This window comes from Macrotis lagotis, chromosome 2, assembly GCF_037893015.1.
Source record: "Macrotis lagotis isolate mMagLag1 chromosome 2, bilby.v1.9.chrom.fasta, whole genome shotgun sequence".
Taxonomy (NCBI): Eukaryota; Metazoa; Chordata; class Mammalia; order Peramelemorphia; family Peramelidae; genus Macrotis; species Macrotis lagotis.
The window spans coordinates 186,777,081-186,804,434 of record NC_133659.1 but is presented as its reverse complement, the minus strand read 5'-3'; the positions used below and the strand labels follow the sequence as shown (position 1 = coordinate 186,804,434).

General features: G+C 39.7%; 3 protein-coding genes across 8 annotated transcripts in view; 2 read left to right on the top strand and 1 right to left on the bottom strand.

Moving 5' to 3' along the window:
• The window catches only part of FKBP10 (FKBP prolyl isomerase 10), a 16,880-nt gene extending 13,439 nt beyond the window's left edge, over window positions 1-3,441 (top strand). Inside the window, exon 10 of the mRNA XM_074223921.1 lies at window positions 43-3,441. Coding sequence (XP_074080022.1) covers window positions 43-228 — 186 coding nt within the window. The 3' untranslated portion in view covers window positions 229-3,441. The remainder of the gene's footprint in view (window positions 1-42) is intronic.
• On the bottom strand, window positions 968-21,659 carry NT5C3B (5'-nucleotidase, cytosolic IIIB). Of its 5 annotated transcripts, none has more exons than XR_012475874.1 (12): window positions 21,554-21,659; window positions 21,125-21,253; window positions 20,087-20,990; window positions 18,809-18,919; window positions 17,827-17,896; window positions 17,683-17,729; window positions 15,009-15,094; window positions 8,860-8,949; window positions 6,533-6,695; window positions 6,232-6,318; window positions 5,139-5,341; window positions 3,673-3,761 (listed from the first exon to the last, which is right to left on the bottom strand). XR_012475874.1 is itself a non-coding variant. In XM_074223922.1 (11 exons), the coding sequence occupies exons 3-11, from the start codon at window positions 20,096-20,098 to the stop codon at window positions 3,636-3,638; spliced, it is 906 nt and encodes a 301-aa protein (XP_074080023.1). In that variant the 5' UTR covers window positions 20,099-20,990; window positions 21,125-21,253; window positions 21,554-21,658; the 3' UTR covers window positions 968-3,635. The 5 variants fall into 5 exon arrangements, 3 of the variants coding, with proteins under 3 accessions (XP_074080023.1, XP_074080024.1, XP_074080025.1); XR_012475875.1 differs by having other exon boundaries at window positions 6,232-6,294; XM_074223922.1 differs by lacking the exon at window positions 6,232-6,318 and having other exon boundaries at window positions 968-3,761; window positions 5,139-5,339; window positions 21,554-21,658.
• Window positions 20,287-27,354, top strand: KLHL10 (kelch like family member 10). 2 transcript variants are annotated; one of them, XM_074223919.1, is made up of 7 exons: window positions 20,287-20,447; window positions 21,087-21,138; window positions 21,724-22,051; window positions 23,466-23,955; window positions 25,003-25,620; window positions 26,546-26,695; window positions 26,943-27,354. In XM_074223919.1, the coding sequence occupies exons 3-7, from the start codon at window positions 21,858-21,860 to the stop codon at window positions 27,315-27,317; spliced, it is 1,827 nt and encodes a 608-aa protein (XP_074080020.1). In that variant the 5' UTR covers window positions 20,287-20,447; window positions 21,087-21,138; window positions 21,724-21,857; the 3' UTR covers window positions 27,318-27,354. The 2 variants fall into 2 exon arrangements, with proteins under 2 accessions (XP_074080020.1, XP_074080021.1); XM_074223920.1 differs by having other exon boundaries at window positions 20,299-20,362.

Sequence of the window (27,354 nt, the reverse complement as noted above, 5' to 3'; positions counted from 1 at the left end):
TTTGCTTTACCCTCCATCCTATTGGTTCTCCTTCTCTCCCAGTTCTCCACCTTCATCAAAGCCCAAGTAGCAGAAGGTAAAGGAAAACTCATGCCTGGGCAGGACCCTGAGAAAACCATTGGTGACATGTTCCAGAACCAGGACCGAAATCAAGATGGCAAGATCACTATGGAGGAGCTCAAATTGAAGTCAGATGAAGACCAGGAGAGAGTTCATGAAGAGCTCTGAGGGACTGGAGGAGTGGGGGGGGGGGGCCTGGCCTAGAATGAAAAATCCAGCTGGCAATGGGACAGACCTCAGATACTAGCCCCATTTCCTCTCTGCTGGGAAGATTTGGGTTCATTTGCCAAGCTGTTTTAAGGTACCAGCTGCTACCTGGCCTTCCAGCCAACACCAGATATAAACCTAAGGTGTAGGCCTCCATTTTATTCCTTCCTTTAGCCTCCCCTTAGTTAAACATTTTAAGAATGAGATCTACTAGGAAGCAGTTTTTTTTGGGGGGGGAGGGTAATTGGGTTTCTCTTCTTTAGCAAGAGTCAATTAGGGGCAGCAGGTATCCTCCTAACCCCTCATATGTACCTCACCAACACCAGATAAATGGGGATTTTAGGGTGTGGGTTCACCTGTTTTAGATTCTCCAAACCTCTTCTTGACTTGCTTCCGTCCTTCAACTGTCTCCCCAAACTCCCAGTCTACAACTTGGGGTACCAAGGAGAAAAAGCAGAAAACAATGGAGACTATTTCTGGTCCTCAAGGAAACTGACCTGGTCTGCCCTTCCACTGAAAAAAGAGGCGCTAGAAGAGAGGACAGTTTCAGGAAGACTACCCTACCTCACCTACTTCTGTACCATCCCCTCAGCCTGGGGCTCAGATGGCCCCAGTTCTGTCCTTCTTGAAGGGCAGGGTTGGATTCCAAGTGGCTTTAGTTCAGCTACCTTGGCTCCCAAGGTCCAAGTATGTGGTTTGGTTTTTTCTTTTTTTTTTTTGTTTTTTTAATGAAAAAGGGAAAAGGGAGAATAAAAAGAATGAAAAGAGAGGGCAGAGCAAGAAAAACTATTTGGATGAGTATTATAACTGAAAAATAAAAATTGTTCTTGAGAAATCTGAAATATGGGGTCATCTGGGGTGGGGATGTAGAGGGTAAAATCAAAAGCCAGTTGTATTTTCTTCTTTACATAAAATAAAAATTTAAACCTAGGACACTTGGATATGGTGATCCAAGGGAAACATGGGCTAGGGGTAGAGGATACAAGGGAACAAAATCTTGCCCTCTATTCTCATCTATCAAAGACAGTGTGTTTTACCCTCTCCCCACCTTGGGAGACTTCCTGCTTCCCCCAGGATTGGCTAGAACCCCAAAGGTTCTAGAAATTCTGAGCCACAGTTTAGAACTGAGATTTCATACGGGGGTTAAGAAGGTCCAGTGGAAACAATCATTTTACTTAACAATATCTAGATTAATCGATAAATAGAGAACTATAGATCTGTTCAGCATTAGGGATGGTTTCTGCCTTTGGGAAACCCCCAAGTTTATGAAAGAAGTTCCATTTTTCAGTTTCAAAGATTTTCCCCTCTTACATCAGGTCATACCTTCATTCCACTGCCTGAAGAAGTAAATGTGGATTTAAGCTATCATTCAGGAGTAGAACCACCTGATCTTAGAATAATGACCCAGTAGCTCTTATCTTTGAGAACATCCCAACAGATTTTTTGAGAATCGGGAGGAGGGGAGCAGCTAGGTGACTCAGTGCACTGGCTCTGGAATCAGGACGACTTTGAGTTTGAATGTGGCCTCAAGACAGTTATATATTCCCAAGCAAGTCATTTAACCCCCAATTACATCCCAAAAGAAGAGCTGGCAAGTATCGCCCTCCCTTTAAGGTTCCCCAACACCACCACAATGAACTCATTCACAAAAAAGTCTCCATAAGGGAAATCCCTTCCTGACATGAATATTTTTTAGCATGAGTCCCCATCTTTAGAGCTGTAGACTCAACTAGTGGGTCACATACTGTTTTTCATCTGATTGGATTGTGACTGGATATTAAGGTTTACAAAATAATTTGTTAGCACCTATGTTCCAGGTCCTGGGAACATAAATACAAAAGAGAATCTCTGCCTTCAGGAAGCTCACATTCTAATGGAGAACACATGTTGGGGAACGGCCAGGAAAGGGAGTCTTAATTCCCTTGGAGAATTACAGAAACGGTGGGTGAAGTTTTGCACTATGAAGCAGTGGTGATGTTGATTTGATTATTGTTTCTGGATCAAGAGTAAGTTGGGGGAATGTAAAAGGTCACATGGCAAGGCAGATATGTAGAAATCAGGGGCAGGTGGGTAGATGGATGAACAGAATGGGAAGCATGGTCAGGGACATGTGGTATTTTCAATGAGTTTAATTCCTCTCCCATCAGAATAGGTCAGCCCTGGGCTGGATAGAGAAATGCAGCTGTAGACAACTTTACAAGTAAATAAACGACCAGTATCTGGGGTAAGAAGTACCCTGCCAGCAGAGAATCAAGGAGGAATGGATTTCTTTAGGAGAGGATGGGTCCATATACTTTTATTATCTTTCTTTGTCAGGCAGCCTAATTGATAGAAAATAGTCAACTTATGACTATTCAAGATGTGCAGGGGGCAGGGAGAAAGAGAAGGAAGAAAAGATAAGAATTAAGGGAGCAGAGGGTTAGGACTAAAAGAGGAGGAAAAGACAGCATAAAACACAATTCAAAAGTCATTTATTTGACATTAAAATACAGACACACTCACCTCTTCCTAGTTGCTCACCTAACTGTTCCTTCCCTTTTTTTTTTCTCAATATTTGGTCCTGTAATGGGCTAAGACTATCTAAAGAAGAAGGGCAGGAAGAGAAGGCTCCTAGGTTACTTAAGGAAACCTATGAAGCAGAAAATTCCCATTCTGTGATAAACCCAAGTAAGGCTACAACACATACAGCTGGTTAATCTACTTGGATTTCAGACTATCTGAAGTCCAACATTCAGTTTTAGAATGTAATAGAATCACAGAATTTTAGAACAATGAAAAATCGTCTATTCCAAACCTTTCATTTTAAAAAGGACAATGAGACCTAGGAAGGGTAACTTGTCTGAGGTCACAGGGCTGACGGTGGCAGGGCAGGGACTCAAACTCAGGTCTTTTGACAGCCAGTCAATGCATTCTAATACCCACACCTCCCAATGCCAGTGAATTGCCAGTGAGGACACAAGCACCAGGCATACCCCAAAGCATTCATTCAATGCAGATCTTTACATTGTGTAGTGCTTTTTTGGGGAAAAGAGTGAGGGTAGGTGTATGGGGAGAGCAGGTGGATGAAGAGAAAGTGGTACCCGATTCAGCTCATCTCCACTTCTTTCCTAAATTATCAGAGCTGATGTACCACTTTCTCAACCAAGTGGTTATGCTGGCTATAGTGTTCTTTTTTAACAAGTCAGGGCAACACTGGACAGGGCCAGTTACCAAAAGCTTTTGGTACAAACAGCAACAGGTCACGGGAGAAGAGGAGGAAAGGACCTAGGATTGAGTGGCTCTTAGAAGCCAAGAGTTTTTTATGAACACACAGGGATAAGAAGTTTTTGAAGAGCCAGATGGAGAGTCTTTAGTCACACTCAGGACTCTTATATTCCTGCTTGGTCCTCCTCACACAAGATGTGGGTTAAGATTCCATTGACCACATCCAGAGTCTCATCCTTCTCTAATACAATGTCATAGGAATCCAGATATCGCTCTCTCCGTTCCTCTACCTGATGAGGAAGAAAGGAAGGAGATGAATTAAGGTTTCCCCAGGTCTCCTGTCCAACTTTTATCTCACTCCCAACCTTTCAAAGGGCTAGAGTGTTGGTTCAAGTACCAACAACTGTTTAATATATCGACTCATACTCAAAAGTCCAAGTTACAAGGACCTAATTCTTTTTTTTTTTGCAAGGCAATGGGGTTAAATGGCTTGCCCAAGGTCACATAGCTAGGTAATTATTAAGTGTCTGAGGTTGGATTTGAACTCAGGCCTTCCTGACTCAAGGGCCAGTGCTCTATCCACTGTGCCACCTAGCCGCCCCAGAGACCTAATTCTTTAGGAAAAAGGCAGCAGCAGCTGAAATCCTAATCATCTCCACCTTCAGCCAAATCCATTTTTTCTGCATGGGGTTTTCACAGAATCTTAAAAAAGGGACCTTTGAGGTCCCCTACTCCAATTCCCCTCCCAACTTAGGAATCCCTTCTACATACGGTCAATCATCTTTTCCTTAAACCTGGCCAATGTAGTGCACTACTTTCTGCACTACTACCACTTCACTGCTGGACAGCTTTTATGGTAGAAAGTTCTTCAAACTGAGCCAAAATATTCTTCCTTGCAACTTCCATCCAATGGTCCTAGTTCTACTGTCTGAACAACAGAGGATAAGTTTTGTAAATATTTGAGATCAGCCATTATCTAGGAAGCTAATCTTTGGCACAAATCTGGAAAGCATTCTCTATACCCCAATTCATTCAATAATACTGAATTCTAGGGGGCAGCTAGGTAGCACAGTGGATAGAGCACCGGCCCTGGAGTCAGGAGTACCTGAGTTCAAATCCGGCCTCAGACACTTATTAATTACCTAGCTGTGTGGCCTTGGGCAAGCCACTTAACCCCACTGCCTTGCAAAAACCTAAAAAAATAATAATAATACTGAATTCTAGTGAATGCTGAAGAAAGAGGGGAGTGGCCAAATGTGTCAGAGGGTTGCTCTAACATTTCATTTTCTCTTTCACAGACTGCAAAACAGAACTTTCTGAAAAAAGAATGTAAGCCTCAAGTGTCTTCCTGGGGCTCCAAGTCTGTTGGCAGACAGCATCCTTTTCAATTGTGGGACACAATGACTGATACATGCCAAGTTTATGGTTTAGGATACCCAGACTATTTTTCATTTCACTTATCTCCAGTATTTTCTTGTTCCTTGATACTGTGGGCTACAAACATTCTGACTCCAAAGATCTCCAAGAACTACCTTATAGTAATTCACATCTACATAACACTTTACAACTTGCATTCTCCTTTCTTACAACAGTGATATAAGTAATTTTACAAATATGTGGTGCAGAAATAGAGAATAAGAGACTTACACAGTCCTATCTTCGCCTACCTTGTCATTCAGGAAGCCAATCTTAAGGATATTTCCCACATTGGACACTCCATCAGCCATAGTCAGGTCCCCCATAGAGTCACCCAACAGAAGAATGTTGGTCTTAGCCTGGAGCTGTTCAAAGTATTTTGAGTCCTCCAGGACTGTACTATTCTTGTTATATGTATGGATGAGATGACCCTTGAAACCCTGTAGGTAGCCCTGAGCAACCAAGGAGAGAGGCAGATTAATTGAATCCAAAAATGGATATTTCTCAATTTTCCATGATCACAGAAAGGAATTAAAAAAAAAATACACACACCCACATTCAAAAGACTTCTAGCTGGCTATTGACTTTAATGCCCTTACTACCAAACTTGATAAAGCCAAGGGTTAATGGAGCCAAAGTTAATGGTTAGCCTTATTCTATTTTATTAGCCAAAAGTTATGCATCTAACCCTAGCTGACCATCTTGAAGAAGTATAACACCTCTCTTTACAGAAGAGGCAAGCAAGGTAATCTCATTATATTCATTATCGTCATCTGAAATGTTCAATGCAACCAACTCTAAAAAAGAATGGATGAGGATCTATAGAACACTGGCTAATAAACTGAGCAACATAAAGGAAGAAAGATCCAAAAGTGAAAAAAAAACAAAAATCCAAAAACTTAAGGTCTGGAAAATGGACAGAATTATTTAAAATTATGTCCCCTCAAACAACATTTGGATATTTGTAACTGAGTTTTGACTTCTCTGGCACTGACAGTATTTTTCAAAGAGTAACATTAATTTGTCAAAATAATAAAATGCCTAGAAAGGAAAAAAAATTAACACAATGAAAAATTAAGATTATATATCTGGCTCCATCATGTAACCCTTTCTTTAGAAAAGGTTTGGTTGTGTTCTAGGATTTTTTCTAATATTCTAAAGAGCATACAGCTACATAAGCTATGGGAAAACATAGCCTTTTTTTTTTAGCAAAGAAGCCCCAATCAAACATTTTTTAAATAAAAATTTCCTATTTGAGCAAAAAATGGAAAATAAAATTAACTCAAAATGCACATTGCTTAAACCAGAATATGAATAAGTAACAAAATGGACTAAAACTTATCTTCCTCTTCTGAGGCCCCCGCAATCCTCTGGTGGAGGTGAAACTGCCAAAAAGAATTCAGGAGCCTGGATAATCCACAGACTGGTTAGCTGAGATTGAGTAGGGGTTGATCAAGATCTACAGATAGGGGGCCTCTAAATCAACCTGTCTTTGAGGGAATTTTTGACTCCTTTAGGGAGTCAGGGTGAAACAACATGCTTTCCTCCCCTCCTTCCCCAAAAACTCCATTCATTTCCCCATTGAATAAAAATGTAGTAACTATAGCTGCCCCACCACTCCCAGAGCACAACAAACACAACTCACGCTTTCATCAAAGTCCATGTAATTGGACACAACATGAATGTTGGGATGGAAAACATTCATCTGCCTGATAATCTCTTCCAAAATGTCTCCAATACCAGCAGAAAAGATGAGAAGGGGAACATTGCTTCGGTAGAGTGTGTTGAAAAATGTCTCAAACCCCTCCCTGTAAGGGATAAATTATTCTCCCAAAGTGATCACAAGAAAAAGCTTCTAACCACTGGACGAAAGCAGACTTACTCTTTGCCCAAAACATTTTTCCCAGTTATTTAACCCAAAATATCACTTTGTTAACATCTGACTCCTCAACACTTCTGTCAAGTTAGTGTCCAAAGTAATAATCACATCTTTCTATGTGTGTGTCCAGTCTCCTTGAAAGAACTACACATTCTTAAGTGGCTTGCCCAAGGCCACACAGCTAGGTAATTATTAAGTGTCTGAGACCGGATTTGAACCCAGGTACTCCTGACTCCAGGGCCAGTGCTTTATCCACTGTGCCACCTAGCTGCCCCCTACACATTGTTTTTTTAAAGAATGTTTTTATTTTTTTTTAATTACTTGTAAAATAATTTTTAACATTTATTTTCTGTTTTTTTTTTATAATTTTAATTCCTCCTTCCCTTTCCTCCCCCCTTAAGAAGGGAAGTATTTTGATATAGATTCTATATGTGCAGGAGCAGCTAGGTGGTACAGTAGACAGAGTACTGAGCTTGAAGTCAAGAAGACTCATGAATTCTAAATTGGTCTCAGGCACTTACTAGCTGTGTAATCCTAGGGAAGTCCCTTAACCCCATCTCTCTCTGTTTCCTTATGTCAAATGAGCTGGAGAAGGAAACCACTTCAAGATCTATTCCAAGAAAACCCCAAATGGGGTCACAAAGAGTTGGGAATGTCTGAAAAGGACTAAAAACAACAACATATGTGCGGACTACACATTCTTTTGAGGGCCTGAAACACATTCACTTCTTCTGTATATCAGAAGTGATCAATACATGATGGCAGGAGGAACTGACAAGCCAACATCAATTCAGAAGAACTGGATTGGGGATGGGAAGGGTGTCATTGGGTGGTGCAGAAGCTAGAGCACAAGCCCTAGACTCAGAAGAACCCGAGTTTAAATCCAGCTTCAGACACTTACTACTTACCTAGCTGTGTGACCTTGGGCAAGTCACTTAACCCCATTGCCTTGCAAAATGCCCCCCCAAAAAACTGGATACATGACTATGATCTCAATGACATATAGATGCCACAAAGGGTTGCTTTAAATTTCTTCCAAAAAAAGCTGACACAGGATTTGAGATGTTTGATATGGGATGGATAAAGAAATACAGCTATCATTTGCATCTAATAATTTGTTAGGAAGTAACCATCAGCATTGTCTCTGGTTGGCCCCATTCCTGAAATGTTCTTTCTTCTTATCCTCCTCCTGTCTTCCTCCAAGTCCTAACTAGAATCCTGCCTTTGACAAGAAGACTTTGCTAATCGCTAGTAATCCTCTTTGTTTGCTAGTTTTTAGACTGTGAGCTTTTTCAAGGCAAAAATTATCTTTACCCTTTCTTTGAATCCCCAGTGCTTAACATAGTTCCTGCAACTTAGCAGGCCCTTAATAAATACTTGCCTAGCTATGCCTAAATACTATAATAGGTCTGAAGTTCTTCTACAACAGGTTATATCTTATTTTTGTATTTCTATCTTCAGTTTTTGTCACATAGTAGGAAAGAAAGAGACAAGCACTTATTAAGAATCTACCATGTGTCAGACACCATCCTAAATACTTTACAATATTATCTCAAGTGATTCTCACAACAACCCTGGGAAGTAGGTGCCATTATTAACCATTAACCAAACTGAGGTAGACAGAAGCTAAAATGACTGGTCCAGGATCACAGAGCTAAGTGTCTGAGGCCAGAGTTGAAGTTAGGTCTTCTCAGCTCCAGACCACCTCTATCATCTGCCTCTAGTAGGATCTTAATCAGCACTTAACTGATTTACTGATAGATATCTACTTCACATATAAGGAACAGGTTCAGAAAGGATAGGTGATTTAATATTAGTAAGTTATAATTAAAAATTAGTAAGAAGTAAAGCAAATATCTGAACTCTGGTCTTTTGATTCCTCAGCATTCTATACACATAGAATAAAGTCATAAATTTTTAACATTAATTCTACATATTGCTGTATCCCTCTTGGGTCCAAACTCTTCATTTTCAGCAATAATTAAAGCTGCTCTTCCACCTCTTTCCTCATTACCTCTTGGCCAAACCAATCTCACAACTATCAGCAAACTGATATAAATGCCCCCTTCCTCCAGGATTAGAAATGAACATACCTGAGCATTGCATCTGAATCTCTAACAATCTGGGCTATCTGGAACTTCTGAATCTTCTGTTGACACAGGAGATTGTGAGCTTTAGTCCACCTAGAAATAGATATCCCCCCAAGACATCAACATCTTTAAAGCACTGAAGCAGGTGGGAAAGTTCTTTCTCCTAATTCATCACAAAATTGTCTTCAATGGACTACCCGTCTATAAAATGCCACTTTCTTCTAGGCTCTGGTTATCCCTCAAAAGGAAGAAAGGACGTAGGGAAGTAAACAGTGGCACTAAAACTAGATTTAAAACCAGTTTCAATGTTCTCTTCCACATAATTTATAGCTTGGATCTATACTCCATATAATTTATATGCACTGCTAGTATTCTTCAAGAAGTAATAGAATTTGGGACAATTATAGTTTTATTGCCAATCTATCAGTAGTCAATGAAGTGACAAAATTTAATTACCATGTTGCAGAGACTATGACAGCAGAAGAAAGTACAGAGAGAAAAGGACTACAAGAACTTATTTACTGAGAGAATTGAGTTTAACCCTTTGAGAAGAAAAATGAAGAGTCCTCCTGAGGAAAACTTTAACATCCTGAAAAAGCTGAATGTAGGACTATATTTCCAGAATTGAGAAGTCAACAATTATTGTTTTGTTGGGGTTTTTTTTAGGTTTTTGCAAGGCAAATGGGGTTAAGTGGCTTGCCCAAGGCCACACAGCTAGGTAATTATTAAGTGTCTGAGACTGGATTTGAACCCAAGTACTCCTGACTCCAAGGCCGGTGCTTTATCCACTACGCCACCTAGCTGCCCCTAGTCAACAATTATTGTATTGTTAAAGAGGACTTTGGACATAATTACATAGTTCATATGACATAAATAACAATAGTCTTTGTTTTATTGTTTTGTTATACTATTAATAATAAAAGCCAGAAGCTTAATTAATAAAGCTAGAAATTTAATTAAGCCTAGAAAATTAAGAAGTTTGATTTAGAGAAAGAAATGTACAAACACTTTACTAAATAAATCTTACTTATTTAAGACTAAAACAATATTAGTAATGTAGATATATCACTACATGACTGATTACCTAGAAGGCAAAATGAGAAAGAGTAAGGAAAAATCTAGTAGCATATCAAGAGGTAAATACACTACCCAGCCTATGTGAAGGAATGAAATAGACCCTAAAACTTCTGCTATATATGAGGACTTGTATCTGGGATTTTCAAATATTTTTTCTTTCCCATATGTATTCTCTCACATTATAAACTGACTGTAATTTAAAAATCATAAAAACAAAGTCCCTGGCAGTGCCACTGATAATTAATAATGTTCACATACCTGTTCATGTACATTTTCATTAGAAATAACTACTTCATTATTTTCTACAGTTTATGTTACATGTTTAATGGATTAGTTTAGCATTACCGGTTTACTAAAGGTGAGATTTTAGTAGACTTGAAGAAAATCCAAAGCATCCTCTTATGTATGGGATAAAGAAGAGTTAGAAGAAAATCACATTGATATTAAAGTAAATAGAAAATCTGATGTATGGAAGTAAGAGATAACATCAACTTAATAGTGAAGCTATGATAGCAAAATCACCATCAACACATTATAAAATGAAGAAATGAAATAATTTTCTATAGGGCATAGATATATAACTGATCAATGTATTCAAAAGAGGAAAGAAGAATTGGAGTGCAAGAAACTGAATTTCCAAAGAATCAGGATTAGAAAATGAAGATTTTGGAGTCCCGAAGAGTGTCAAGAATGAATGACTTTACCATCACTGAAATCCTAATAACTGAGACAAGAACACCATCACTCTGATAATATAATATCAATGCAATGGTAGAGGACCGTTAATGAAATACACTACCCACCTCATGTGAGAGAGAGGTGAAGAACTCAAGGTGCAGCTGGAGAAATATTTTCAGATCTTGTCAATGTGGGGATTTGTTTTGCTTGACTGTGCATATTTAATAAAAGACTTTAGTTCTTAATTTCAATTTGAGTAAGGGAAGGGGATAAACTAGGGTAACAAAATTTTTTTTAACGAAGATTTAGAAAAGAGGGTATATAGAGCACTTTTTTTAAATGCACAGAAAAGAAGGAATGTCAATAGGACAAGCAGAATAGTTTTGAAAATAACATGTTGTTCAACTTAGATCAATGTATAGCATGGAAACAATGTAAAGACTAACAGACTGTGGGGGGTGGGGCAGGGAAGTGAATTAGGGGAAAAATTATAAAATTCAAAATAAATAAATAAATTTTTAAAAAAAGAAAAGAAAATAACATGTTAGCATAATTCCAGAGGATTGATGATGAAATATGAAACACAAATTTTTGAACATGGACAATATGACAATTTGTTTTGCCTGACTTGATTATGTTACAGGATTTTTTCTTATTTTTTTTCCCACTGGGAAGGAGGGAAGATAAAGTGGAAGAAAAAAATAAATGCTTTATAATTATTTAAAAAGAAAAAAAGAAAAAGAAAAGGTTGAATTTGTTGCAGAGTTGAAGAGAGATACAAGCTACGGATGATGCAGTTTTGCAGTTGTGTAGGTAATCTACCTGTTTTTCTTTATATATAGAAATGCTCATCAAAGTTAGAATTTGCTAAGGTCAGAATTTAAGGAATAAGCCAAAACAAAAAATATTCAATCATCCTACAGAGAAAAGGAATGGACCTCTGATTTCAGTTGTAAAGGAAATTCCCAGGATTAGAAACTGCCTCTACTGATTGACTTGAATTCCCCTGCAACTTCTAATCTTGGCAAGTAATCTAGAGTTTTTTAAATAAACAGGGACTACTATTTGGGACATAAAGATTCCTGAGGGCTGCATACTGACTTAGTTTTAAAATAAAATGTTACCTATGCTTTATTATACTTTTATTTATTTTGTTAAAATATTTCCCAGTTACCTTTTCATCTGGTTCAGGAGTACTGGAGAGTATTACAAGTCCATCTCTAGCACTGAGAAATTTAATAACTTGCCCAAAGTCATAAAACTAGAATGTGTAGGATTCAGGAGTGGGAAGTGAACCTAGGTTCCCAGTTTTGAGGACAGCTCTCAATCCATTATATCATGTTGCCTCATAAAAGCAAAATAATTTTCTATAAATGTGGAATAAATGGTTTGGAGGAAGCTGATCCCCAAAGAATAAATACTGAGAAGGAAAAATGAATGATGTTATAAGGTCCAAGTTTATTATCAAGAATTAAAATAAAGTAAAAGAATTTTGCTGACAAACTTTGGTATCCTGAAAATATTGGAAAGACTTGATAGCTAAATAGAAAAACTTAAATATGAACTATCTTGGCTTAAGACAAAGTTGAACAGTCAAGTACCACAACGGCACAAGTTTACAAGTATAAGGGAGAAGAACAAAACAAATCATGTTTAGATATAAAGAAAATTAAACAAAAACCATTAGTTGATTAAAAAACAAACCTAGAGCACTAGCCCTGGAGTCAGGAGAACCTGAATTCAAATCCAGCCTCAAACACTTTAGTAGCTGGGTGATACTGGGGCAAATCAGTTTAGCCCAACTGCCTCAAAAAAAAAAAAAAAACCTGGTAAAAAGAAATTACTATATTGTAACAACAGTCCAAGAAATACTAAATCCTAGCTTACTTTCTCAGTAAGGACTGAGAAATCTTGAAGGAGATATTGATTTGAATAAAGCAGACTCCAAGCAAAGAAAAACAATAACTGTTTCAAGGGCCAAGGAAGACCTTAGTTCAGATAACAAGAGAATGATGAACACAAAAGCAGTAAAATGTTGCCTAGAACCTCAGCAGCGAAGTAAAGGAAAAACTAGAGAGCCCAGAAGAACTGATCATTATACCCTCAACCAAGTACAGATATAAAGGTCACTAAAGAATAAGAACCATGCAGCCTATAAATAGGATCACTTGTAATGCTGTACGGAAACAAAATAAATGCAGTAGATGTAATTCACTGATGAATTATACATAATGTTAGCCTTGTAATTTATATGCAAAATAAGGCATGTATTTATGTATGTGTGTATGTGTGTATATATATCTATATCTCTATCTATTTATCTATCTATCTATCTATCTATCTATCTAATCTATTACTATTACTATTACAGGTACAGTACTGTTTGAAGCAGCCTGTCAAGTGGTGCTTTTCACCATATGTATGCTGTATATAATATCAATGTGAATTTGATGTCCTCAAAATAATTTATAGGAATTGAAAAATTTTAGCCTAGGGGAGAAACATCTTAATCTGAATAGCTTCTTCCTCAGCTTGTTGATACTATTACTGTATCTTTAAAAGACAATGGAATTTTAGATACTTACAGTTTAACTAAGAGAAGACCATGAGCAGCCCGGATTTAATTATTTTTCTGGAGGGAACCTTTAACTGGGATGGTCATGGAAAGGACAAAGAAAAAGGACTAAGAGAACTTATTCCCTGAAAGACCTAAATTTAATTCTTGTGGAAAAACTTCAAGAGCATTTTTTTTTTGTGAGAAGCCTTTAATTGGTATCCTGAGAGAACCAAATGGTAGGGTTATGTTCCTGGAATTGAAAAGTAGGAAACTGTAATGCTGGTTAAAAGATAACTTAGGCTATGATCAATCTCTTTTTTTTAATATACTATAAATAATTATATTTATTTTTTTCTTCATGCTGTTACTAAATAGTATAGTCAGTAATATTATTTAAGCCTAAAGATTACGGGGTTTAATATGAAGGAATAGATAATGCTTATGGGAAAAGAGAGGAGTTCACAGAACTGATGGATTAGAGATATTGAAATTTTAATAATTACTGTTGAAATATCAAAACATATCCATTTTTTGTTCTCCAAAGAGATCAAAGAAAGAGGGAAAGGGTCTCGCTCTCTCTCTCTCTCTCTCTCTCTCTCTCTCTCTGTATATATATATATATATATATATATATATATATATATATATATATACAAAAATTTTTATATCATCTCTTTTTTCTTGTGGCAAAGAACTGGAAATAAAGGAGAGTTTCAGTAATAGAAGAATGGCTGGACAAATTATGCTATATTAATTCAATGGATTATGTCACAAGAAATGTCAAAAAGGTTTGGTTTGAGAAATCTGGAAAGACTAGTATAAATTGAGTTTATAACATGAGTAGAATCAGGAGAACAATTTATAAGATAACAATTTATAAGATTTTATAAGAATTTAACAATAATATAACAACAGTTTTCAAAGATTTAAGCACTCTGATTCCTGCAATGACCAATCACAACTCCAGAGGCTCAATGTTGAAGTATGCTACCCACCTCTTACAGAAGGATGGTGGATTCATAAAAGTACATAAAGAGAAATAAATTTTGGGGCATGACAAATTTCTAGATGTTTTGCTCAACTGTGCTCAACTATCTGTTACCAAAAATCAAACAAACCATATTCCTTGAATATCTTAAAATCTGGAATTAGAATGGAAGAAAATAAGCTAGCAGTAAAGATTTAGAAATGTAGCCCAACAAGGGTTGTAAATGAGGATAAATATTCTTAAATCTTTTGTTACATGGGTAATTTAACTTTATGCCAAACTTATTTCTCCCCGTGCCATCCCACCCTTTTCAAAAATAATTTTTTTTTTTTTTTTTTTTTTTAGTTTTTGCAAGGCAATGGGGTTAAGTGGCTTGCCCAAAGCCACACAGCTAGGTAATTATTAAGTTTCTGAGGCTGGAATTGAACTCAGGTACTCCTGATGCCAAGGCCAGTGCTCTATCCACTGCGCCACCTAGCCGCCCCTCAAAAATAAAATTTCAAAAGTTCTTTTGAGACCCATTTCCATGGTCTAAAGTACCATGAAAAATAAAATCCTCACCATACAATGGTGGAGTTTCAAAAATAAAACTAAGATGTTTCAGTTCACAGATTCCCCCAAATCTCACATAGCTTACTGCCCTCACTTAGAATTTACTAGAGGCTACCATTCTAGCAATAGACAAAATCAATCTTAGGAAAGGCAGTTCTAATGACTGTATGCCCTCTGCAGCCATTCCGGATGAAATCCCAAAAATCCAGTTAAATTCCCATCTCACCGGGGCTAGGACTATAACATCTTAAGATAATTTTTCATCTTCCTTAAAATCATCTTTCATCTCCAACTACTTACCATTCTACCATAAGAGGGTACTTCTCTTTGACTGTTCTGTTTGGATCAATCTCAATTGGGTAATAATAATGAAGAAGATCCTTTAACTGAGATACCAAAGATGAGAGAAAAATAATTAGAATGCAATTAAACAATTTAATAAGTTTTTAATAATAGCCTACTATATGTCAGATATTGCCCTAAACACTAGGGAATACAAAGACAAAACCAAAAAATGTCCCTGCCTCAAGGAGTTTGCATTCTACTGAGAGAAAATGTGTATAGTGATAATAAATGAGAAATATTTACAAAGTAAATATTTTTTAAAAATTAAGTGAAGGAAAAAAATTAAGTGAGGGGAGAGCACTGACAACTAGTGGGAAACAAAAAGAATTCATGAAGGTGGTGTCTATAGATTCTAAAAGACAGAGGTGTGAAGAAAGAACACATGACAGACTGCAAAGACATGGAGATAAAAGATGGAATCAGGAGTATGGAGAATAGCAAGTAAGTAGGATTAGTTTGTCGAGGAAGAATAAAGGATAATTTGTCTAAAAAGATTAGAAACATACCACAAAGACTTTAAATGTCAAAAAAGAGTCTCTCTGGCCCTAGATCCAATTAGAAAGCCCTAGAAAGTTTTTGAACCAAGGAATGAAATGGTCAGGCAGTGTAGTTTACAACAATTTTAACCAACACAACAAAAAAGGCCTACAAATTAACACAAGAGGTCATTATTATGAAAAAATTAATTTGGAACAATTTCTACTAAATTCTTTTTAAAGGTCTCATTTGGTAATACCTTACTTATATTTTCAAAGTCTCTCCTCATTCCCAGTTAGATTTTCCCTCCCTCCCTGTCATATTTAATTCCTTAATGCTGATTCTTACATACAAATCTGATAAAAGCTCTTTGATGTACATAGTTTATCAATCCTTGGACTTCTTCACAAAGGTGGCATTAGCTAAAAATGTGTTGGTCAACAGCACAAATGGTTATCAGTTATCCGAGGACTGTAAAATTCCTTTATCATCAACTAATCTAATGACTAAGGCCAACAAATATTTACAACCAATTTTACAGAACTATTCATGTTAACTAGATTAAAAGCCTATCTTCTAAATACCCAGACTTGTCCTGCCCCACTAGTGCAGTTGCGGAAATAATTCCATAGTCAAACAGGAGGAGGAACATTCAATAAGATTAACAAGTCACAAATTCTGACATCTGTGTTTCATATGACTGTGCCACATACATGAACTACTCCATCTGGGAGAACAAAATGCCAAATATTACACACTAGCAAAGGCAGAATGTTCCTTGAAATGTGAGAATTACATTATGGGGCCAACATTTCTGAAGGTAGAAAATCAGTGGAGGTAGGACCTTAGATTTTATTGGTATAGGAAACTCTCAATAGGAAATTCCCAGGACCTAAAGGTGTAGTGATCTGTACCTGCTCTGTAGTCAATCAAGTGTGCCTAAAGAACTGAGAGATTAAGCAACAGATATATGTCAGAGATGGCACCTAAATGCAGGTTTTTCTGACACTGAGAACAGTTTTCTATCCTCTATACTAAGCTTGTGGGGAGATGGGGGGATGATATGGAAGAAAAAAGATCTAAAATTAAAACAGAAAACACAGAAAAATGATTGTTGTTTTATATATTTTATATATATATATGTTATGCATATGTTTTACACCTAAATTTTCAAGACCCTTATTTAATATTCAAAGAAGGACAAGCAGCACAACCTTCATTTTTCTCCTAAATTATATTTTTTTGAACAAATTGTGGTATCAAAATATGCAACGATTATTCATGAATTTGCATATCATCCTTAGCCAAGTTTCTCATTACCAAAGAGAGAGTGCCTCTAGTATCTTTTTTTCTGAAGATCCCAAAACTACTCTCTTATTTGACAACATTCTTGAAGCTGAGGGATGAGATAAGGGTTGGAAACATGACTAAAACAACTAGGGATTATTATCTTCCTTTTGTAGATGCATAATAATTAAGTGATTCAACCAATCTGAGAATAATCTGTATATACTTCAAAGTTTATAAAATGGTTTGTTCAAAACAAACCCACCTATTGGATGATATTAGTATATTCATTCCCCCTGAAGGCAAGAAAAGGAAGCCTCAGAGAGAACTGACTTACCCAGGGTCACCCAGTTAAATCAATGTCCCAGTCTCAATTCAAACCAAGATCTCCAGACTTCAAGATCAGAATTCTTTTCAATATACAACACTAGCTCCCTCTCACACAAAGGTGAAGTCTAAACCCTTATTTTCCAATTCCCACTGTCTTTCCAAAATACCACAACCTAGAAGGAATCTCGTTCTGTAAATGGAAGAGTTATGTAATGACTCAAAAAAGAAATAATAAGTAATGATTATAATTAGTTTAGATATATAATAATTATATAAAAGACCAAAATGTTCATGCTAACAAATATTCTGCTATTTAATTCACCTAATCCTAAGAACCATTTTCCTCAAGAGAAACATCTTTTAGATATCAAAAGCAACAGCTGGCACAGAAGTTGACATGGTCAAGTCACCTGGGAGTCCCTCATACCTGGGAAATCATGGTTCCATTCCCCATCCCCACTCCATCCTCTTTTGACTCATAAATATTTGAATTAGCACATCAACACTCTTCAGGGCATAGCTAAGGATAACCCACCTTTTTCTGACAATCCTCACTGATGAACTTGCTGTTATCTAGGATATCTGGAGGGAAAAAATAACACAAAAACTCTATTATCTATCACAACAGGAACCATCAGCAGAAAAATCAATCACCATGCAGGTCATTACATGAACTTACTGTAAGATGTAGGGCAGCGCTTTCCATTAAATCCAAACCTAGTCAGAGTCATGTCAAAGTCAGAAATGACCTAAAATGTGGAGGAGGACAGGAAGATAAACGTCTAAGTCATGTGCTCAGATCGTCTGGCCTTCATACTAATGAGAACCATCAAAGTTTAAGAATCTGTTAAAAGTCAAAACAATATTTAAGAAGTGTTAGTACTATAAAGAGCCTGGCACTGGGAATTAGAGAACAACAGAGAAAGAATATATGGCCCCCATCTTCAAGTAGTTGCGTAATGGCAGGGATGAGTTCCATGTCTTTGAAGTTTCTCAGTTAAGGAGTTTTGTGGTCAAAAGGGGGCAGCTAGGTGATACAGTGGACAGTGCACTGGCCCTGGAGTCAGGAGGACTTGAGTTCAAATCTGACCTCAGACAATAATTATCTAGTTGTGTGACCTTGGGCAAGTCACTTAACCCCATTGTCTTGCAAAAAAAAAAAGTCATGCACAATTTGAGACAATCACAACCATGATATGATGAGGTCAGTTTTCAGAGGTTGCAAGCTACAACTGTTTTCCGTCCATATGGAAAAAGGTCAGTCATGAGTCTGAACTTTCTCAAGGCAAAGATTGGTAGGAAGGTGGCAGACAATAAGTATTCTATGAAGCCCAAGTCATCCGACGTGGTCAGTTTTATTTTACCATTTATCAGGAAGGGATAGTAACTTTTTGGTAAAGAGCATCAATAACATTCCTTCTTTTGGGGGGGAGGGTTGGCACATAATTCAGGTACCCCTCAATAGGCCCAAGGATCCTACCCAACACTGGAGATATCTGTTTTCCTATGAAAGAAAGGTAAGTATGAAAATATTTAAAACAAAGCAGAAAAAACCCCTACTATTTTCTTTTTCTCTTTCTTCACTGGATAATAGATCCAAATCATTAGAACCTACTGTTACTCCCAATCTGGAAAAAAGACGGGGGACATCACAAACATACCTGTAATTTGTTGCGTCCTCCCTTCCTAAGGGAATGAATGATCTCCTGAACCCTCTGGGGATGCCGCATGAAAACTGTAGACTTCATCAGGACTTTCACTGGTTCCTTTACCTGTTCCAGGTACAAACCCCACCCCAGCTAGTCCCAGACTCATCAACAGCACTTAGAATCAGACCTAGAACTAGAAGGGACTTTAGAGATCATCTTCAGCTATGAAGATGCTACAACAGAGTTCTAGAAGCAGAAAGGAAATCATGGGGACTGGAAACAAAAATGTGACAGCGGGATTGGGGATATAAGTGAAATTGGGGGGGGTGTTAAGTGGCTTTTTACTGAAGGTTTATAAAGCAAGAATCTGTTGATTATGGGGAGGTTTGCAGGGAGTATAAGGCAATGGGGAGAGGAAGGTTTTAGACAGAAACATGTAAGAAGTGACTGTATAGGGAAATGCTATAAAGGGCAGATGCCATGGGGGCAATGGAAGAGATCTGTGCGAAGGGACTTAATGGAACTATGGAGAAAAGTTAAAAGTGCAGATATGAAGAAGAGGGTGTAATGGAAAATTATATAGTGGGGGCACCCTGGGAGGGAGTTATGGGTATGCTGGAGGGACCGTGCAAGGAGAGGTAATGGAGTTAGTCAGGTACCAAAAAGGATGGCTACAGGGGAGACGCTGTGGGGAGGGGGGCATTATGGAAGGTTATATATTAGGGGCACCTGGGGAGGGGGTTATGAGTATGCTGGAGGGCCCATGTAGGGAGAGTGTGCTACAGGGGAGACGCTGTGGGGAGGGGGGCATTATGGAAGGTTATATATTAGGGGCACCTGGGGAGGGGGTTATAAGTATGCTGGAGGGCCCATGCAGGGAGAGCGTGCTACAGGGGAGACGCTGTGGGGAGGGGGGCACCTGGGGGGGCTATAGGTACAGTCTTGCAGGGAGGGGGAGGGGGCCGAGGCAGGTACAGGATCGAGGGGGCGCCCCCTCCCCATACACCTGCCTTATGTTACACAGCAGGGGCGCCGGGGCCCCCGGGGAGGTGAAGGGGCTAAGCCGGGCCCCGAAGAGCGGGCAGCTGTGGAGAAGCCGCGGGGAGGGGGCGGGCGGGGGTCGTGAGGCTGCTGCGAGGGGCGCGGTGGGGAGGGGGTCTGCCGGGCAGCGGCGGCGGGGCGGGCTGCGGGAGCCCCGGAGGCGGGGCCGTGTGCGGGGCCGTGCGGGAGGGGGAGGGGGCTGGCTGGGCCAGGCCCCTCCCCCACCCGCCGCCTCTCCCGCGTTCTCACCTTCTCCGCCATCGTCCTCCCGTCCGCCGCGGCCTCCGAAGGAACAGCGTCTCCCGGAGCGTGAACTGCGCAGGCGCCAGCCACCTCCGGCGCAGCGGATGGAAACGGAGGGGAGGGAGGGCGGGGCGATGGGCGTGTCCAGGGCGGGGGAGGGCGGGGCGGGCCCGGGGGCGGGGGAGTGAAGGGCCTCCTCGGGGGTGAAGACTCGGCCTGGTCCGGAGCTCATGTGACAAATGAGGACCCCGAGGCCCGGAGAGGTGGCCTAGGCAGCCCTAGGTCGTCTCCGAGCTCAGCGCCCCCCGCCCCCTTTTCTCCCCTCAAAGATGCCTTTTCTGGGGCTTTTGGATGGGAGTGGAGCCAGGTTAAGGGAGCAACTTTCCACTGCTGGTTTTGAGTTAGACGGGTGGCTTGGGGAAGGGGGGTGCTTGGGTGGGCCAGCGGCTGCCAGACAAACAGTCCTGGGCCCTCCAAGCTACTGGCCTCCATAGTGAGGGCTGGGTGGACCCCAATGGGGGAGGTAGGAAGGTAGTTGCATCCCACAATGGCCAATCCTAGGACTTGTTTCCAGTACAAAAAACCTACCTTTGTACCCCAATAGACCCCCTCCACTACTCTGATTTCCATCCTCACCCAAGTCCACCAGCCTGACCCCCCCAGTCACCCAGATCATCTTGTGGCTGAAGCAGCTGCCCCTCAGACAGAGGGCTTGGCCCTCACCCCTTTTCCTCTTGAGTGGGACAGAGTGAGTCTTACAGGATGAGCAGGCTTGTGTTCTTCATCACAGATGAAGATTATTTTATCTTCCCCCCAAAAAACTATCCCTCTTCCAAACTTGCCTGTTACTCTGGAGGCCATCACAACCCTTCCAGTCAGTCACCCAGGTTGGAAATCTCAGTGTCATCCTCTATCCAGGGGAAGTTAGAATAGAGTGGACAAGATCATACATTTAGACCTAAAAGGAATTTTAGAGGTCATCTAGTTCAATCCCTTCCTTTTGCAGATGAGGAAACTGAGGCCCAGGGAGGTGAAAATACTTGCCCAAGATCGCACAGGTACTAAGGATTAAAGCTGGAATTCGAACCCAGGTCCTGGAGGCTCTTTCCACCACACCATGGGGGGGGGGGATAAAAAGAGCAAGAATATAGGTCCAGCTTTCAGGTTCCAAATCTGTTGAAAACAAGGCTGATGAGCCACAATGCCAAATGACATGTGCCCGGGAGACTTAAAGAAATTTGAAAGTGGGCCTGAAGACAATCGAACCAGCTTGGCCTCTACTTTCTGTTTCCTTTGTCTTGGGTTTCCAGAGTCCTGTGGTCTGGAGTTCAGATACTGGGTACTATGCTAAGTGTCTGCCATAGGCAGATACTGGAAATGGGAAGAATTGAGCTTAAAGTAGTATAGGGAAGAATAAGGGCAATAGAGGAAATATATTTCAGGCTAGACTTATTTTTTTTTTGGTAATTCAACCTGTTCACTGCTAGTAGAATTCTGCTGCAGGTTTGAGGATGGCAGGATTTGGAGGAAGAAAGATTCTTAGCTTGAATTAGGTGGTGATGAGAGCAGGAGGTAAGAAGGAAGGATAAGGGGTTCCAGAACCCCAAGACACAATCCTAACAGTGATCTCACTGCTGGCACAGGATTCTGGAACTTGGGAACCCTGTTGGGCCCCATTTGAAAGATGTAGTAGGGAAAAGGAGAGAGCGGCTGGCGATCGGGGCCCCCCCACACACACCCTCGGAGAACAGTTCCCCTCTGCTGGTCCCAGGGTGCCATGGAGATGGAGAGCACAGCGGCCTCCACGCGGTTCCACCAGCCTCACATGGAGAGGAAAATGAGCGCGATGACCTGCGAGATCTTCAATGAGCTTAGGCTAGAGGGCAAGCTCTGTGATGTGGTCATCAAGGTCAATGGCTTTGAGTTCAATGCTCACAAGAACATCCTCTGCAGCTGCAGTTCCTACTTTAGGTATTAAACATAGAAGTCCCAGTGATTTGGAGCAAGAAAGGGAAAGGGGACCAACCAAGGCATTCTGGATTGTTTCTATCTCATATGACCCTCCTGATCTGGACTCTCACTCCTTGACTTATTTGTCCACTGAAATGGCATTTAGCACCAAGGGGGGACAAACTAGCTTCACTCAGTTTTCAGGTGACCCCCTCATCCAACAATGTGACCTTCAATCCCTTCACCCCTCAATTCTCTCCTAGGCCATCTCCCCTGCACTAGCCATTCTCTCATCTTCTCATCTTAACTTGGTGACGCAAAGCATTGGTTCACCAACCCCTGGGGGTTCAAGGGTATTGTATCAATATGCTGGGTTCCCTACTTAAACCTAGATGTGAAAACCACTATTTCAACCTCCTCTCAATAGAAAATTCCCTCACCCTTTTCGAACAGGGATCAAGAGGGTAAAATGATGAGTGATGGGGAAGATTATCAAGGATTTGGGTTCAAAAGGGAAAAAGGGGGGGGGATTCTTAGCAGAATTTCCTGGAATATTTAAGAGAGAGGGCAGAGGAAGCTGAGAATAGGGCACTAAAGCAATTAGGTCATATGGAAAGCTGGTAAATACTTCCCCTATATATTACTTCATTTTCATTATAATAAGAGCTCTTGCTCCCTTAAGTCCATCTTCCCTCTAAAACCAAGGTTGAAAAGGAAAAGAAACAATGGCTGCCTCCCTTCCCCTTAGACTTTAAAGTTTTAATTGTATTTTTACAATTTTAAAAAATTGTCTCCTGATGATTTTCACTTAATGAGGTGGAATCTAGCGGGCTAGGGACAATTGTTAGTTCTCTCTCTCTCTCTCCTCAAATTACCTTATATTTTCTGTTCAGTATACAATATGTGCCCACCACAAACTTCTGGAATGCAGAGACTGCTTCAGTTTTGCCTTAATAATCCCAGTGCCTAGTATAAGTCCTTGTAGAAGACAGTACTTAATAAATGCATGAATTGGGTTGGAAGGCAGAAGACCTGGATTCTAGTTCCAGATCAGAGTGGTGCACCTGCCTACCTACAATAAACTACTTAACCCTTCTAGTTTGTTTCTCTAACACTGAAATTGCAAACCTATTTCAGGGCTAAAAAGTTCTGACAGTCTTGAACATGCTTTGAAAGAAATCCAAAGGAAGATATTATTTATACCCTCCTACTCGCCTTTCTAGTCATTTTTTTTGCTCCTAAAGAAGCTTCTTCCTCTATGCCATTCCCTTACTCCCATGCTTTCCTAAGTTTGATCTATTCCTAGCAAGTTTTCCATCTCCTCATTGTTTAAGTGTCTCAAACTTTCTTTCTCCACATTTGAGGAAGATATGGAAAGGTTGGAGAAAGATATCATTTTCTATGGCTACTGTTGGTTTTGTTTTGTTTTTTCCAGAGCTTTGTTTACAAGTGGCTGGAACAACACAGAAAAGAAAGTATACAACATTCCTGGTATTTCTCCTGATATGATGAAGTTAATTATTGAATATGCCTACACCCGGACTGTCCCCATCACCCCAGACAATGTAGAGAAGCTGCTAGCTGCAGCGGATCAATTCAACATCATGGGCATTGTCCGGGGTTGCTGTGAGTTCCTCAAATCAGAGTTGTGTTTGGATAACTGTATCGGCATCTGCAAATTCACAGACTACTACTACTGCCCAGAGTTAAGGCAAAAGGCATACATGTTCATTCTTCACAACTTTGAGGAGATGGTCAAGGTCTCCGCAGAGTTTTTAGAGCTCTCAGTCACTGAGCTTAAGGACATCATTGAAAAAGATGAGCTCAACGTCAAGCAGGAAGATGCTGTCTTTGAAGCAATTTTAAAGTGGATTTCCCATGACCCCCAAAATAGGAAGCAACATATTTCAGTTTTGCTACCCAAGGTCAAGTTTAATTATTACTTTTAGATTATTTTAGCTACTTTTTGTTGTTTTTATTCCAGTTTTCCCAAGAATCATAACCAGATATATAAAATAGTTGAATACCAGTAGTATAGATATTTCATGATCTGTATATGATTATTCATTCAGTGCTATTTATTATCTATTGTTTCCAAAAGACTACTTTTCGCCTTAGGATTGTCATTGGTTAATTGCTCTCTATCCTATTTTTTTTACTCCAGACACACTTATTGACATAAAGTCCATAATCCTAGAAACCTCTGCTATAAAAGAGGATGTGAGGTCAACACTAATGACCCATTAAAATAAATGCATTCTTTTTTGCAAGGCAACAGGGAGTTAAGTGGCTTGCCCAAGGCCACACAGCTAGGTAATTATTAAGCATCTGAGACCGGATTTGAACCCAGGTACTCCTGGCTCCAGGGCTGGTGCTTTATCCACTGCGCCACCTAGCCCCCCAAGTGCATTTTTTTTGACTCAAATTACTACAAATTTCAGGTCATATATTTCCATTTGAGTTAAAACACTAAATTATGACATAGTGGGAAAAGCATTGAACTTAAGACGTCAGATGATCTGGGTTTGAGTGTTGATTACATGACCCTAGCTATGGTCAAGTTATTTCAAATTCTTTGAACCTCAGTTTCTTTATCTGTAAAATAATACTTGCATTATCTACCTCACAGAATTATCACAAGGAAAGTGCACTGTAGAGTCTAAATGTGTTTTATTAAGCTATTACTTCGGAAAATTTAGAGGAAGAGAGCAAATCACTTATTTTCTGGGATGTTCTAACAGTCTTGCTCTGAAGCAGAAAATAGACTATAGGACCTCTTGGGGCAACCACTTCTATCTTGACATGTAAATTTGTGCCAAATAATATACAAAAACATTAGGAGGTTTTAAAAAAAAAAACCAAACTCTATAGCAATTAAATATAAGGAATTTCTAGCCAATATGGTTAGGGAGATAACTTTTTCAAGTAGTTTTACCTTACCTGAAAGGCAATTTTTTAAATTCTTTTTTTAGGTTCGACTGGCCCTGATGCATGCCGAGTATTTCATGAACAATGTTAAAATGAATGACTATGTGAAAGACAGTGAAGAGTGTAAGCCGGTCATTATTAATGCCCTAAAGGCCATGTATGACCTAAACATGAATGGACCCTCCAACTCTGACTTCACCAACCCACTCACCCGGCCCCGTTTGCCCTATGCCATCTTGTTTGCCATTGGTGGCTGGAGTGGTGGGAGCCCCACCAATGCCATTGAAGCATATGATGCGCGGGCAGACAGGTGGGTGAATGTTACTTGTGAGGAGGAAAGCCCCCGTGCCTACCATGGGGCAGCATACTTGAAAGGCTATGTTTATATCATTGGCGGGTTCGACAGCGTGGACTATTTCAACAGTGTCAAGCGATTTGACCCAGTCAAGAAAACTTGGCACCAAGTTGCCCCAATGCACTCAAGACGTTGCTATGTCAGTGTGACGGTCCTCAGCAACTTCATTTATGCCATGGGGGGATTTGATGGCTATGTGCGTCTCAACACGGCTGAACGATATGAGCCAGAGACTAATCAATGGACCCTCATCGCCCCCATGCACGAACAGCGAAGTGATGCAAGTGCCACAACCCTGTATGGAAAGGTAAAGAGCCAGGGTATACGGAGTCTTTTCCTTCTGTTCCATGGGCTTGGGAACACAGACTAAAGTCTGTTATCAAAAATGGCCTTTCTAGCCCAAACTTCCTTTATCCTGATGGGGAACAGAAAATATGGCTAAAACATGGTCTAACAGTTTAATTAACAATTATCTTTTTTCATTAAATTTTTCAGTACTGACTGCACACAAAGCAATATAGAAGCTTTCTGCAGTCTGGCAATGGTGTCAAGGGTCAGTGAAATTGTAAAAAGGTGAGAAGCGGGATGAAGAAAAGACAAGGCCTCAATAATCCATAAGACAGAATAGACACTCAGCCCCTGAAAACTGAGTGGACTAGTATGTTAAAGTTATACTAATGGAGTAAAATACAGTAACTTTCAGTAAATTGGTTGGCTAGAAGGTTCATGCCTTTTCCCCAAAACCAATTGCAATAGCACTTACTATTTTGTCCCTCAACATGAAAACATTTCTGACCCACCTTATCATTTATGTTTAAGCAGGAACTTTGTATATTCCTTTCAGCACTTTAGTTGAGTACTGACATATAACAAGATTTAAGTTACTTAAGCAATTCAAAAACAAAACTCAAACATCAGCAATGGAACTTTAGCATTATCAGAGTGAAATGTGTTTCAAGTGCCAGAGGAGGAAAAAAAATCCTTAACCATTGAAGTTTGGGAGAGACCAGAATAAGCTACACCATAAGAAATCATCTACTCAGGGAACTTTATGCAGATTATTTTCTTTCAGTGGGATTACTTTAAGTGAATTTTTGCCCTACACTAAGGGCAGGCATGGGCTAGCTGATGTTCAATTCAGAATTTTTAAGATGTATAATCATCATCTTCATGATAGAATCTTTTACTCCAAATGACTGTAATGGTCACTACAGGTAATTCTGTTTAAATAGGTCTACATATGTGGTGGATTTAACGGAAATGAATGCCTGTTTACAGCAGAAGTATACAATACTGAGAGTAATCAGTGGACTGTCATAGCACCCATGAGAAGCAGAAGGAGCGGAATAGGAGTAATAGCTTATGGAGAACACGTATATGCGGTAAGAAGGCAGTCTATCAAGAACCATATTAAGCTTAGAATCTAGCCCTCACATTATTTAATAAAACAACCTTGCCTCACAAGCTGGTTTTTTAGGAGATGGGAAATGTTCTCCTAGAAGGTAATAGAGGCAGATGAATAATCAAAAAGACAGGAGTGGCTAAATCTACTTGAAATAAGCCACTCTTTTCCAACTCTTAAAAAACAGAAGCAATAGTTACCAACCATATTTCCTTGCTTGTCTACAGGTAGGCGGCTTTGACGGAGCTAATCGACTTAGGAGTGCAGAAGCCTATAGCCCTGTGGCCAACACATGGCGCACAATCCCCACCATGTTTAATCCTCGTAGCAATTTTGGCATCGAAGTGGTGGATGACCTCTTATTTGTGGTGGGGGGTTTCAATGGCTTCACCACTACATTTAATGTTGAGTGCTATGACGAAAAGACTGATGAATGGTATGATGCTCATGACATGAGTATATACCGCAGTGCTCTGAGCTGCTGTGTGGTACCAGGGCTAGCCAATGTCGGGGAATATGCAGCTAGACGGGACAACTTCACAGGATTAGCACTTCGAGATGAAGTAAAGTATTCTGCTTCGACAAGTACCCTACCTGTATGAGCCTCTTCATTTAGCTAATAAAAAGTCTAAGCAATAA

Excerpts from the sequence above, each read along its gene's own strand:
- NT5C3B (XM_074223922.1), bottom strand. Across the intron at positions 8,950-15,008 it reads TACCCTCTTATGGTAGAATG|GTGGACTAAAGCTCACAATC; the intron begins GTAAGTAGTTGG and ends ATCTATTTCTAG. Across the intron at positions 5,340-6,532 it reads ACATGGACTTTGATGAAAGC|GGCTACCTACAGGGTTTCAA; the intron begins GTGAGTTGTGTT and ends TTGGTTGCTCAG.
- KLHL10 (XM_074223919.1), top strand. The coding sequence starts at position 21,858 with ATGGAGATGGAGAGCACAGCGGCCTCCACGCGGTTCCACCAGCCTCAC. Across the intron at positions 23,956-25,002 it reads TTTCAGTTTTGCTACCCAAG|GTTCGACTGGCCCTGATGCA; the intron begins GTCAAGTTTAAT and ends TTCTTTTTTTAG. Across the intron at positions 25,621-26,545 it reads CCACAACCCTGTATGGAAAG|GTCTACATATGTGGTGGATT; the intron begins GTAAAGAGCCAG and ends CTGTTTAAATAG.